Source organism: Osmerus mordax, chromosome 5, assembly GCF_038355195.1.
Source record: "Osmerus mordax isolate fOsmMor3 chromosome 5, fOsmMor3.pri, whole genome shotgun sequence".
In the NCBI taxonomy this organism is placed as follows: domain Eukaryota; kingdom Metazoa; phylum Chordata; class Actinopteri; order Osmeriformes; family Osmeridae; genus Osmerus; species Osmerus mordax.
The window spans coordinates 9,595,782-9,609,509 of NC_090054.1; the positions used below are offsets into that span (position 1 = coordinate 9,595,782).

Below are 13,728 nucleotides of genomic sequence, written 5' to 3' on the forward strand. Positions count from 1 at the left end.
TCTATATTGAATATATATATATTGAACGGTCACGAATTTGGTTATCTCAAATATCTTGAATCAAATCTAGACCATTACATTGTGCAAATTACATCTGTTGCATAATGGCATTGGATAACTCAACTTTTAATTCGAACCTTTAGCCCACCTGCTGATCCCAATAAAAAATGTCAGGGATAAACAGAAGAGCTCCACAAGTAATAATATAGTATGGATTTGAAGCTTGTGGCCTGAATGACTGATCCACCAACTCCTCACAAATATCCACCTTCTTCAACACCACCACTGGGCCAAAGTATTCCATCATCTTCTCACCGCCCATAGCTCCTCTACCTGGACCCCCAACCATTGCCCTCACCCTACATCCAGCCTCTTGCCCCCCCATCTGGACAGGACCCCCCAGGCTGCTCCTGGTCTGGATGAGTGTAAGGAGGGTATCTGGCCTCTTAGCATGGATCATTCCTCTGACCCATCCGGCCGGAGGGAGATGACGAATGGAGGGGGCCGCCCCCACCCCCACAATGGGGGTCAGGCAGGGGGGTCCCACACGGCCACGCGCTACATGCAGAAGAAGCAGCACCAACACAGGGCCAGGTCCTCCTCGCCCATGGGAAGAGTTATCCTCATAAATTCTCCAGTTGATGGTGAGCCTGGATCAGATCCAGTATTTAGGATCCTTCTCAGGTACAAGTTTTGATCCAATGTGGGAAGTCTTCAGGCACATGTCATGCTAATAATGTGTGTGTGTGTGCGTGCATGCAGGTGGAGATGAGAGCGCCGACCTCCACACAGTGACGGTCGACAAGAGTCCAGATGGGCGTCTGGGCTTCAGTGTGCGCGGTGGGTCAGAGCATGGCCTCAGCATCTTCGTCAGTAAGGTTGAGGACTACAGCTCCGCAGGTATGCTGGACACAGAAGACGTGGGTGTTTGTGTGTGCACGTGTGTTTGAAAGAGTGTGTTTGAGGCTAACCCCCCAGGCCCCACCCCCAATTTCTCCCCCTTCCAGAGCAGGCAGGCCTGTGTGTCGGGGACAAGCTGGTGGAGGTGAACGGCATTAGCCTGGAGACCATCACCATGAGCAGTGCAGTCAAGGTCCTGACTGGAAACAACCGCCTCAGGATGGTGGTGAGACGTGTGGGGAAAGTCCCTGGCATCCGCTACTCCAAGGAGAAGACCACCTGGTGAGAGCATTTGGGAACATTGGTAGATGTTGAGACCACCGTGTGGATTTGCTGCAACACACCAGCCTGGTCTGTATATGATTACACATTGGTTTTATGTTCCTTTTAAATAGACACATGATAGGATTAGGATTTTGTGAATTCTTTAGTGGGTATTGATCTCTCTAGACACGAGCGTTCTGTTTACGTATGACATAATCACTTGATCGGCGTATTCCCTGACTCTTGATGGTTGCTACAGAGGTTATCTCACTCTCTGTATATATTGGTTTCATGCTGTTCCAGTGAATGGATTACTTCTATGGCCTTTATGTCTGTCTCATTAATTGATAGCAGGGCAAGAGCTCAGTAGGGAATGAGGTTGCTGTGCACCGCTGTGTATTACAATTACCCAGAGTGCGAGTTTCTGTGTGTATGTTGATTGAAAAGTGTATGTATTGGGTAAAAGTATGTCTGTATATGCCTGTTTTTTTTTTTTTTAGATTAATGTAAATGTGTGTACTGTATATTGTGGTAAAAATGTGGATGTCTGTGTGCGTGTCTGTGTGCAGGGTGGATCTGATCCATAGACGCATGGTGGTGGAAGAGAGTGGCCGCACCCCATCAGAGGCCAGCTCAGACAGTGCCCTGCGCAGGATCATCCACCTGTACACCACCTCTGACGACTACTGTCTGGGCTTCAACATAAGGGGGGGCAAGGAGTTCGGCCTGGGAATATACGTCTCTAAGTATGGACACACACTGGCACATTCACACACACATATGCAAAGACACGCACACGTTGTGAGCTTTTATCAGTGAACATACAGAGTAAACACACGTAAGTAATGCTGCCTCCCTGTGTGTGTTGTCTGGTCAGATTGGACCCTGGCGGGCTGGCAGAACAGCATGGCCTAAAGATGGGAGACCAGATCCTGGCAGCCAATGGTGTGAGCTTTGATGACATCACCCATAGCAATGCCGTGGAAGTTCTGAAGAGCCACACCCATATCATGTTGACCATCAGGGTGAGAGTCAACTGCACACAAAAATGTCCTCTCATATCAGAAGTTTCTAGAAAGTATGTTCTGGGCTGTGTTCCCTATTTTCCTTTCTCCTCCCAGGTTGTTGCTCAGTTCTACTGAGAGTAGAAAAGTAGACTTGTTATCGTTTTACTAATAAGATAATTTCTATCATATACATGACAGGCAGGCAAGCTTGTTACCCAATTTTAGGTGGGTTCCAATGTAACAATTAAAGTTTTAAGTACCCAGACACATTAATGAACGCGTTTAACAACATCATTTTGTCTTGTATGCGGTAGTGAGACAGAGGGAGATTGCATATTAAGCAGTTTGCTGGCTCAGGGCCCATGACATTCCTACTTGTGTGTGTGTATGTGTGTGTTTGTTAATAAGTCCAATCCAGAGAAGGCAAGGATGTGTTTACTAATGTGTACGGGTTTGTGTGTTTGTTTGTGTGTGTGAGTGAGAGAGTGCTCTCCAAGCTCTGGCATTCCTGTGTACTCACTTTACGCTTCTCCTCTCAGGTTCCTCGTGTGAAAAACAGCCAGGGCCGACGTTCATTATTCACAAGGCAGAAAGGGATCAGGTTATAATCAGCAGAAAGCCTTGTTTTATGTGTTTCCTTGGGCCTGTGTTGGCCCCCATTGTGGCACAAAACTTCTGACACTCCATGGTTGGGTTGTTAAACGCCCTGTACACCTGGTATGCTTATGCCCTTTGTGGAAGGTCTCTGAGGAGCTCTAGACTGACTGATTCTTGACTCACAATTAAGAGGGTTCTGAGGGTTAAATCAGTTTATTGTGGGAGCTTGAAGATAGTCATGAGCTACCAACGTTTGACTCAATGGAGCCTTCTGGCCAAAAGCAGGTTGCAAGGACATTAAGGAACTTTACTTAAGCTATTGACAAGTGAAAGTCTGCCATGTGGCTGTGTTGCTCTTTCACTCTTTTTCTCTGTCTTTCTCTCTTTCTATCACCTCCACTCCATCTTTCCCTCTTTCACTCCCTCTCAGACAGAGCTGTTGTAGTGAAATGATTGTATTGTTGTTGACCTTTGACCCTAACAGGAAGCTGGACGTTATCCAGCCTACAAGGAGATGGTGGCAGAGTACAGCTGGCTCAACAAATGTATGTCTACATCCACAACAATCCTATGTAGTAAAATAGTTAAATAAATAAGTAATTCGAACATAACAATTTAATTCACAGAAAATTGTTTGGCCAAGTTACCAGTTTTTACACGGTCTATAACAAGTTACATTTGGTATTACAGTATTACTTTTGCCACATGTTGCCTACTTAAACTAAATCTCTGCAATATATTTCTTCTTGCAAAACTACTATTCTCTAGTTCTTCTCTTCTCTGTCTGAAAATGGGCAGGGATTATGCTGTTTGTGCCCAGAGGCAGATGGGTCGTCAATGTTCTTACATGGTGGTTGGCTGTGTCTCTGCTCAGGATATGTGAATTTAGAGACATTTATTTTGACTATTATTTCTTTCATGTCTCCACTCTCATGTATCCTCTGTACCCCAAGCCAATGGGATTAGTCTACGTCATGAGTTCAGCCAGATGTCAGTCTGTACCAAGACATCCTTTGACAGTGTGAAATACATGGAGGATTTATGCATCTAGAGGATTGCTGTGGCTAACTCCAGCTTTGGTCATTTGAGTACATACTCAGTCAGAGAATGATGTTGTGCTCAGTTTAAGAATGTCATACTGCACTGCTGAATAAACTCTATTGTATACTATTATTCATTTATAAGTTCATTTTTTGCTTTGTTTCCAACCAAATCTTGCCACCTTCCACAGTGGCCAATGGAGGCCCTCCCTCCTCCTCTCAGGGGTCCGACTCCTACTCCTCCGCCTCCTCCCTGTCCTCCGGCACTCCCGTCAGCTCCCTCAGTGGTCTCTCCCAGGTCCTCTTTCCCCCGCTTTTCGGCTCAGAGATGGTGGATGTCTGTGTCTCTACGGAGGACCGCTCCCGACGGCCCAGTACCACTGAGCGCACAAACGAGACTCAGACAGACCCCTCTGAACATCCTGACCAGCCCTCGCCTCGCAGTTCCCATGTAGATAGGCTGGTCCCCACCGAAACCAGTCGGACGCTCGGCGCTACCATGTTACTGAAGGACACCATGATTCGGGGGAAAGGGGAGGGGCCCGTGGAAACAAGGACACTGTCTGCTGGGGAACATGAAGTAGCGAAGGACTCCACTAAAACAGCAGTCCTTATGGCCCTGAGCAGACCACGCAAGCCTATTCGGCGTTCCCAGAGCCACATCACTGTGACAGGTGAGCAACATGGGCTCCTGAAGCCTTCTCTTGTAAACAATTACAAAGAAAAGCAGTATTAATGTAGAGTTGAAGTGGTTAAACTTCCTGCTACTATAAATACAGCCCACCCATGCCATCAAGTTGCTGAAAAGGTGGTCATGGAGTGAGTCAAAGGACCTGAGACTGAACCCTGGGAAGGGCAAATGAGGAAGGAAGCTAAACTGATGAGCAATGCAATGACACATGTCACATTAAGAGAAGGTACCCATGTACTCTTGTTTTTGTTTAAACCCAGCCAGAAACAGTGCAGTGAAACTATCCAGCAGCTCCTTGCATCGGCTTTTGTCTTTGCCACAGCAGAGGTTACCCAAGGTTCAGTGTCTGTACTGGCACCGCACCTACAGCACCTGTAGCCCGGGGTAACCAGATACCCTTCAGGGCTTTAGGAGATCCCCTCCACAAGTACAGACTGCTCACCCTCTTATGACCCCTTGCCTCTCAAGAAAGTAAACAAAAAACAACAACTATAGTCCCTGACACCAAATTGGGACTACAACTATATCTGATCAGTTTATCCTCGCTTATCGCCAACTTTAATGATTCTATCACATTTCCAGTTAAATACAGTTCTTCAAGGGAACCTAGTCTCTAGTTTTATATTGTTCTTTAAAGATTAGATGCTAACACATATCATTGTGATTCTGGATCGTGTAAAATGAGGGCTGTCCAACCTCCTGGAGATCCACCCTTAGTCATGTATTATTTCCTAACCTAATCCAGCACACCTTATTCTAATACTTATCTGGTTGAGGGAAAATTGACATACAATAGTTCTCCAGGAAAAGGGTTGGTCAGCCATGGCTTAAATATTCAATATCACTGGATGGTCTTTCCCCTGGGAGCGAAGATTCAGTGCAGAGAACTCAGAGGCTGACTGCCAGATAGATCTCCACTCATAGAGGGGTGTGTGTGTCATTTTTGTTACAGGTTTATGCGTCGCGGTGAGCAGGGTTTTGTGCAAAGAGTAATCTATTATGCCTTGTACGTCCCATAAATATGAAAATCAATTTATGCTCTTTTTGCATGAGCAACTGACACTGCATAGTTATGCAGTTACAGTAACTTGCTCCTAGCCCACGACATTCCTACATTGTATGTGTGTGGGTAACTTGTCTAGAGCAGTCAGGTGTATGAACATTTGTGTATTGTTTGCGTGTGTGTGTGACATCCTGTAGCTCTTCTATCCTAGTGCTCAATCCTTGATTTACCTCAACTTAGATCATTCTTTAATTTCTGTTTAAAGAGTAATAGAAAAACAGTTGTATACTGCATCTTGCTTATCCTGAGCCTTGGGGCCTGGAGCTTCTCATTTAGAGGAGTGGGTAGGGGTGGGGTGCTTTGTATTAAGATGAACCTCTTTTCCTTTCCGTCCCATCCTCTAGAGGACAAGCTGAAGAAGAAGAGACAGCAGAAAGAGAAAAGCACGGAGGGCAGTAAGACCCTGCGGCGCTCCAAGACCTTTGTCAACCTCCTGTTCAAGAGGGAGCGCAGGAGAGAAAAGAGAGATACAGGGATGGATGAGACCCACAGGGGGCGCTCCAAATCCCCCTCCCACCACGCCGATAGAGGTTAGATAAGGAAAATGAAGAATAACATACATTGTACATACAGTGGAGCAAAACATGCACTCATGATCCAAAGCAAAGACACAGTAACATTCTGTGTAATGTCCCACTCTCAGCCTCACACTGTACAGGAGCACCCAAAATGTCATCCTCCACACTTCTCCTGCCCTCTCAGATAAGGACCGGGGACGTCCCTTCCAGCTGCTGACCTCACCTCGGGAGACCCGGGCCGGGGTGAGGGACAGCATTCCCCAGCCACTACTCGAGGCCCTGGACCACGTGGAGGACATAGCCAAGAAACTGCTGAGCCAAGATGAGGTCTCTGCTGTGATGAGACACTGCAGGCGGGTGAGACCTTGAGCCAAAATGACTGCCATAGATGCCATAGTTTAATTTGCTGCCATTTGAATGCGCCCAGGAAGTTTGTAATACCAGTAACACTGATGAGAGCTAAGCTTTCTGTAGACTGCAGGTGAGACTGAAGAGTGGTGTGTACAGTGTTTCTCGTCTAATGGAGCCTTAATGGAGTCTCTCAAAGCGATGGATGGTGACTGTCAATTATGACTAGGGTCATATGTTAAGGATCACCGGATACCTGCCTCTCTCTCTCTCTCTCTCTCTCTCTCTCTCTCTCTCTCTCTCTCTCTCTCTCTCTGCCACATTCACTCTCTACTTTACTCCTCCACTCTAAAAAGGATCAACCCCATAGCCAACGTGAGGACTCTGCTTAAGATATAAGATCCTGCTTACACCAGGATCATTGAAGAGCTATTTAAAATTCCAAATCCTTCCTTTGTTCTACATCATGAGACAAGGTACTGACTATAGCATTTGTCCCTTTTTTCTGTCTTTTTCTTACTCAGTTTTTGTCTGAACGTGTGGTGGCAGACCTAGTGCGTCCCCTTCTAGCTATCCTGGACAGGCCAGAGAAACTGTTGCTCCTGAGAGAGATTAGGTGAGATGTGTGTATGTGTGAGTTTTACTGTGCAATGTAGGCATGTATGTGTGTGTACTTGTGTAAACACAGTACAATGTGGGTCATTTGCATTGTCTGTGCCTTGCAGAATGCTGATCCCTGCTACAGAGCTGATTCGTTTTGACAGCATGGTCATGCCTTTTGAACTAGAAGCCTATGAAATTTTGAAGAGTCGCTCAGGTAAGTTGAACATAAAAAACATATTGTATAAAGCACCGTTTATGTTTTGTATGGTGTGTAGCCTAAAGTGTGTTGTATACCTCTCCCTTCTCAGTGAGGTCTCCTGCTCTGCGTTCCCCCCGCACTGGGACTCCCAGACGACACCTCATCACCCCTATCCCAGGTTTGTTGATCACTCTCTCTCTCTCTCTCTCTCTCTCTCTCTCTCTCTCTCTCTCTCTCTCTCTCTCTCTCTCTCTCTCTCTCTCTCTCTCTCTCTCTCTCTCTCTCTCTGGCTGGTCTTTCACTGATCCCTTTAGGATATTAAATAACTGGAACTGGGCTTATCCTTCTCTATATTCTCCTCTTCTCTATCCCTCTGTACGTCCTGGCCCATCTCATATCCTGACTGAACATCGGCACACACTGCCCATATCCTGTCCCTGGCATTTTGTACTCCCTTCCTATCTGTAGACACACACCCACACACACTTATGCGCACACACACACAGTTCTTCTCAGATTACAGGGGCCTGTGCTGAAGCAAGGCTTGTGTTACGTCTCTAACACAAAGAACAGAGAGGGGCAGTGGTGAGTTTTAAACGTGCGCGGGTTGCTTGTGTGGAGCTTAAACAATATGAGGGCTGCTTTAAGCTCTTCACAAACCAGCCCCATTCAAGAGTTACAGACATAGAGAGCAGGCATTCAATACCGCCTAGCATGACCACCCCAGCCGTCTCACCCTTTGGGTCAGGGGTCAGGGGTCAGTTGACATCATCATGGGGAAGGAAGTTGACATGGCAAAGGCCAGGTGGTGGACATTTATAGACAGGTCGAGGGGACCGACCTCAGAGAGGGAAAGATGCATGAAAATTGCCCATGTTGTGAATAGCACAATATCGGTTTTGTATCTCGATCGTATATGACGCAGAGAACTCCAGTTCAGTGTTCCAACAGAGAGGCTTGGGATGGAACTGTGACTGGGTGTTTAACTCATTGTACTGTGGATCTGTGGGGTTACAGTGGAACTGTGTGTGTGTGTTCAAGATTACAGAGGTGGTTTCCTGCTCCAGCCTGTCCAGAATCAGGAGAAAGACCATCAGCTCATTGAAGACCTGGAGAGACTGCATGTGTCTGGCCTCCAGGTGGGACGTATGCCCCCCTCCCGTGCCTTCACCCCCCTCCTGGACATCCCTGTGGACGGCTACACCCCCTCTGTCCTGCGCCCCACCTCCCGTTCGCCAAGCCCGTCGCCCTCCCAAAACTGGCTCCTTTCTGAGTCCCCATACAGCACCCTACAAGGACGGCAGAGTCACCAACCCCCCCGCGCAAGAGACAATTGTACGTCCCGGCAAGATGAAACTTCCATGCTGTCTGTGGACAGGGGAGATACCACTCCTGAGCGGGGGAGGTCTCCCGTGAGGAATGGCCATCGGAGGTCTAGGAGCGACGTTAGCCCTGAGAGTATAGCTGGAAGGAGCAGGAAAGGAGACGGATACACAGAGGTCAGCATGTACGTTCCCACGGCAAGACGCGGGCGACCCCCCCTCAATCCGGCGTATGAGCCCCCCCAGGACACAGGCCCCTCCAAGGGAGGAGGGAGGGGGCAGCAGGTGAATGGTCACCATGGAATTTCGACAGCAACTCCTGTTCCCCAGGAGTATGAAATAACCACGGTGACCATCTCCAAGACCAAACAGTCCCTGGGTAAGCAGAACACCCGTAGCTCCTGTATGTTCCTCATCTCACCAGCAGAGGGAGATGCAGAAAATTACCCATTCCAAAACTAATCTTTCGAGCAACAAACATTAATATGGGAAGCCCCAGAGGATTTGTGTTGGCTTTAGAATTAGCACTGTACTCAACTGAAAGTCTCGTGTGGGAATAATTATTTGATCTACACAGATTCTTGTGTGCGCTGACCTGCAGAGAGATCTCTGTGTGTCTGCAGGTATCAGCATCTCTGGAGGGATGGAGTCCAAGGTCCAACCCATGGTGAAGATAGAGAAGATATTCCCTGGAGGAGCTGCTTCTACCTGTGGGGGACTCAAGGTGAGGAGGCAGACCAGAAACAATGTTTGCATGCCATGCGTGTATTGTATGTACAATACTGTATGTTTGTATGTATATGTATATGTATATGTAAGTGTATGTGTATGTGTATATGTACAGTACTGTGCATAAGTCTTGGGCACCCAAGATTTTTTACACAAATAATGTCTTATACTGTATATCTTCAATTAAATGCTACAGCTTTTCTTGAATTACATGTTTCGATGACGGCGGTGTATACACGAGGGCAGCTTTTCTTATTATTATTTAATTTGGAATTAAGAACAACACAGGAATTGCGCAAAGCAGTTTATTAATTAGTAGGTGACATCTCTGGTGTCGCCTACATCTCTGGTGAGGAGGCAGATGAGGATACTAATAGTGATGCAGAAAGTTTTGTACCGTACCTATTTGTAGTAAAAATAAATTAGAATGATAGTAAATCTAAATTTCATGTTGCTGCATTTTTTGTTTAGGTGTATCAGATTTGAATGCATTTTTAATCAAAGAAATATATGTAATATATATTTTCTATTTGTGCAGCAGTATAAAAGTGCAATTTTTCTTAACTTTTTGTTAAATTTTTAAATGTCATTATTTCTTAGCATTTTTCCTTAACCTTTTTTAATTTTTTATTGTGCCTAAGACTTTTGCACAGTACTGTGTGTGTGTGTGCGCGTGTGTCTATGTATGCATGTATGTATGAATGTTGTCTGGCTCTCAGTGTTTTGTGCTGTGGTTATGAGGCTCTTTGGGAGAGTGATGGAGCATCGAAGAGTGGAGAGAGAGGGAGGAGGGAAGGAGAGGAGAGATGAGTAGTGCCATCTTGCATGGCCTGTCTCCTTCATGATTGATGAGGTACATGAGTGCGGCCTGCTAATGGTCTGCTAATACATTGTATTATCATAGACTGACCTCACAGTGACTCATCATAATAATTTGAACCTCCATTGGCGGGACACAAACACACACACCTAAAATCAGTTTATCCAAACCCAAAGTCAAAAAGTCAAAGACTAGAAGAAGATAGACAAACTCAACATCTTTATTAGTTGCATGGTAAAGTAATGATTCCAAAAGACACTGTGACAGAGGAAAAGGTAATCATCCAGAAGTCGCAGTTCAAGGTTAGACGAGGGTGATGTTTCTGAAACAGTACCACCACACTAATGTGACCTACAATACCAGGTCACAGCCTGTTGATCCCAGGTGTGTGTGTGTGTGTGTGTGTGTGTGAAGACAGCTAGCTATCAAGTGACAGCACTTCCCAGGTCCAGTAGAGTAGAGCGTCGAACATCCCGGGTATCTGGTGTCGGCTAAGCCTTTCAGTTTCCAAGATCTTCCCTTCTAAGTCCCTCTCTCTCTAACACACACACTTTCTTTGTCACACACGCACACGCACACACACACACACAGAAGGTGGGAGAAAGAGAGAGAGAGACAGACTGAGGAGGGAGGGATGGAAAGAGGAGGAGAAAGGGAGTCCACGGAAAACAGAGGTTTGGTTCGTTTAGTGTTCTACCACGTGTCTGGCCCCTGACTTGTGTGTGTTAACTCAGCGTCACACCTTGCAGGCTCTGCCTGCTCTCAAACCCATATCTGGTCCCTATCTTTGGGCTGTCTCACACACACTGAGAGCACGGTGGAAGTGCTGCATCCATCTGTAAACACGTTTCCTGTGCCCCTCGTTCCTGTCTGAAAATAGCTGCACCATGGACCAAGGCTCAGGACATGGTGTGTGTGTGCTGTGTTGTATGTGTGTGTGGGTGTCTGGACAAGGTGCTGGACCCTGGGTCCAACCTCCCCTTATCAGTCTATGGAGGGCAGGTAGACACAATGTGTGTGTGTTTATGAGTGTGTCACGTGCTTGTCACTCCCCTTACCTCCTCTTATCGAGTGTGAAATACAGGATGTATTGTCCATTTAGGCTCTGTAATCACTTCTGTCCACCACCTCCTCTCATCCACTCATCCTCTTCTCCTTTGGCTTATAGCTAATAATAACGGCACCCTAGAGGTCTAGCTGGAGTTTTACGTGACACAGCTTTAATCCACAACAATCCACAGCACCCATACGCTTTACTGCAGCCCAAGAGTGTGTTTATTCAAATCTGCATGTGTCATCCCTCATTCATGCTCTTAGCCAAGTTAGACTTATAATTAATAAGCAGTGTACACACTACTCAGCGGGGATTAGAGCGTCTTCTGAGGACGTCCTTGTGGGTGTCACCCAGACACACGGTATGGACAGGACAGCATGGCCCCCCGCTTCGCATCCAGACCAACAACTTATTTTCTCCCCCATTGATAATCCCCATAAACGTGTTTAGAACAACCAATCTCTGATGCACTTTCGAATAGATCAGATGGATCCTCTCTCGTGCAGAGTGGTACACTTCTGCAGGGATAGAATTGGTGAACGATGCCAACTGGCCGCAAAGACGTTAGAGCCCAAATGTAGTCTCCATCAAATGTCACAAAGAAGAGTCAGATTAGATTTGGTCCTATTTAATCTAAAAACATTACTTGCTGGAATTGAAATTCACCTCCTAATCTCCTCTTTAGTTAAATGGATCTAAAACTTTATTTATTTATTGGTCTCAAATGAACCAGTAAATACGGTAGTGTTATGGGTCAGCAGACTTGAGCAAACAAACAGGCTCAAAGCCTGTTGGACCACAAACACATTTTATACGGCAGTTCCCTAGTTTAACAATAGCCTTCATTTTGAACGTCAATTTACTCATTAACATCTCATTTTTAAACAACTTTACATGATGACAGACAATATGGAAGCAAGGTGTAATAATATTAGACTATGTTAGACCTAATGAAGACAGATAAGAGTTGATATCATTCCACCAAACATTAGCCTACTGTGTCGGTGTGGGAGGTGGAGTGAGACAAGCAGGTGCATCCTAAACAATGCTGATGACATCACAGGAAGTTCCTCTCTTCAGGGCTCTTGAACTTTGCTGTACTGTGCTCCCTTCCTGCAGAAAAAGAAGGAAAAAGTCCTGTGTGTGTGGTTTGTAACTGTGTTTCTGTGTGTGTTTTATTCACTGCACAATAATACACAACCCCAGTGCACCAGAAAGAAGGAATGAGGGATGGATATCAGGAAGAAGAAAGAGCAAGTTAAATCAGAGGGAAAAAAGATGGAGAGAGTACAGAGAGTAATTGATCACAAGTGAAGAAGATGGAGATCAGGGAAAAACAGAGAGCAGTTAAGCATGCAAAGCAATATGTAATGTATGTTTATGCATTGTGAGCACACCTGTTTTCTGTGTGTGTGTATGTGAGTTCCTGCTGTTTCATACAAGCCAATGCTGCCTCCTGTGTGCAAGCTTGCCCTTGCTGGTCCTTTTGTTTGTGTCCTTGTCGATGTGTGAATGGTTCTCACCTCTAACCCGTGGGTGTGTGCTTGAATGTGTGTTTGTGCTTGCAGGCTGGATTTGAGCTGGTGTCTGTGGATGGAGAGTCTCTACAGGGTGTGACTCATCAGCATGCAGTCGATGTGATTCGCCGGGCGTTCAGTAATAAGGCCAAAGACCCCATGGTGTTTGTGGTCAAGGTCCCCAAGGGAGTCAGCAACACTAGAAACCCAGCTGAGTGACTGCAAGTCCTGCCTGTCCGAAAGCTACGCTACTGGCCAAAGAAGAGATGGCAACCTGATGACCAAGCAAAGCCCCCAACTGGAACAACACTACAAAACAGACGATGGACTTTGAGAGTTCCTCTCAAAATATACTCAGTTTATTGAGTTGCTTGTAATTTTCTTGAAAAATTGCATGAATATAACATTTTGTAATACTGTAGTTAATTTTAATAAATTTCAATTTCAATTGTAATAAATAAATACAAAAATGTGTTACTCTGTAAAGATTTGGAGCTCACTACGAGTGGACTATGAAGAGCTTTGCATTTAATCTTTAACAGTTTCCTTCATGTAAAATGTAATATTTTTTACCTCATGGTGTAACTGGTTCGTGAAGCATCCACCATCCGCCCACTTCTCCCTGGTAGAGAGCATCTCAGTTCAGCTACAGTACAGCCTTGCCAGCAAAGGATTAAGCTCTTGCCGACGTTATGAGATTTTACCCAAATGAAACCCCAGTATTATGTTAATACTGATCATTTTTTGGTTTAGTTGACGTCTAAGGGGATTATTACAAATTACGGCCCTGTATTTTTGGTGCTCTATATTTCTGGCAGCCGGGCCCTGTTTCATGAGTAGTCTGCCACTTTAGGGGCTTGACTACACACTGCTGTGGCCAGTGGGGATTCTCAGGGGCAGCCAGGGGCTGGGGGCAGGGTGGGGTGAGAGGAGCCATGACTGGATGGAGCCTGGTGGAGTGGGATAGCATGGACTGGAGAGATGGGCAGTGAGACAGAGAGGGACTTGGTTATGCCATGAGTCTGGCTTGTCACAAACCATAATGTTAACTCTGGT

General features: G+C 46.0%; 1 protein-coding gene across 1 annotated transcript; it reads left to right on the forward strand.

Annotated features, from left to right (window-relative positions):
- Nucleotides 1-451: 451 nt before the first annotated feature.
- On the forward strand, nucleotides 452-12,891 carry pdzd7a (PDZ domain containing 7a). Its single transcript, XM_067236607.1, has 15 exons — nucleotides 452-644; nucleotides 763-900; nucleotides 1,008-1,182; nucleotides 1,734-1,910; nucleotides 2,042-2,189; nucleotides 3,253-3,313; nucleotides 4,000-4,482; nucleotides 5,907-6,092; nucleotides 6,265-6,437; nucleotides 6,953-7,044; nucleotides 7,154-7,245; nucleotides 7,340-7,408; nucleotides 8,272-8,931; nucleotides 9,176-9,276; nucleotides 12,724-12,891. Exons 1-15 carry the CDS (start codon nucleotides 452-454, stop codon nucleotides 12,889-12,891), a joined length of 2,916 nt encoding a protein of 971 aa, XP_067092708.1.
- The last annotated feature ends 837 nt before the right edge of the window (nucleotides 12,892-13,728 follow it).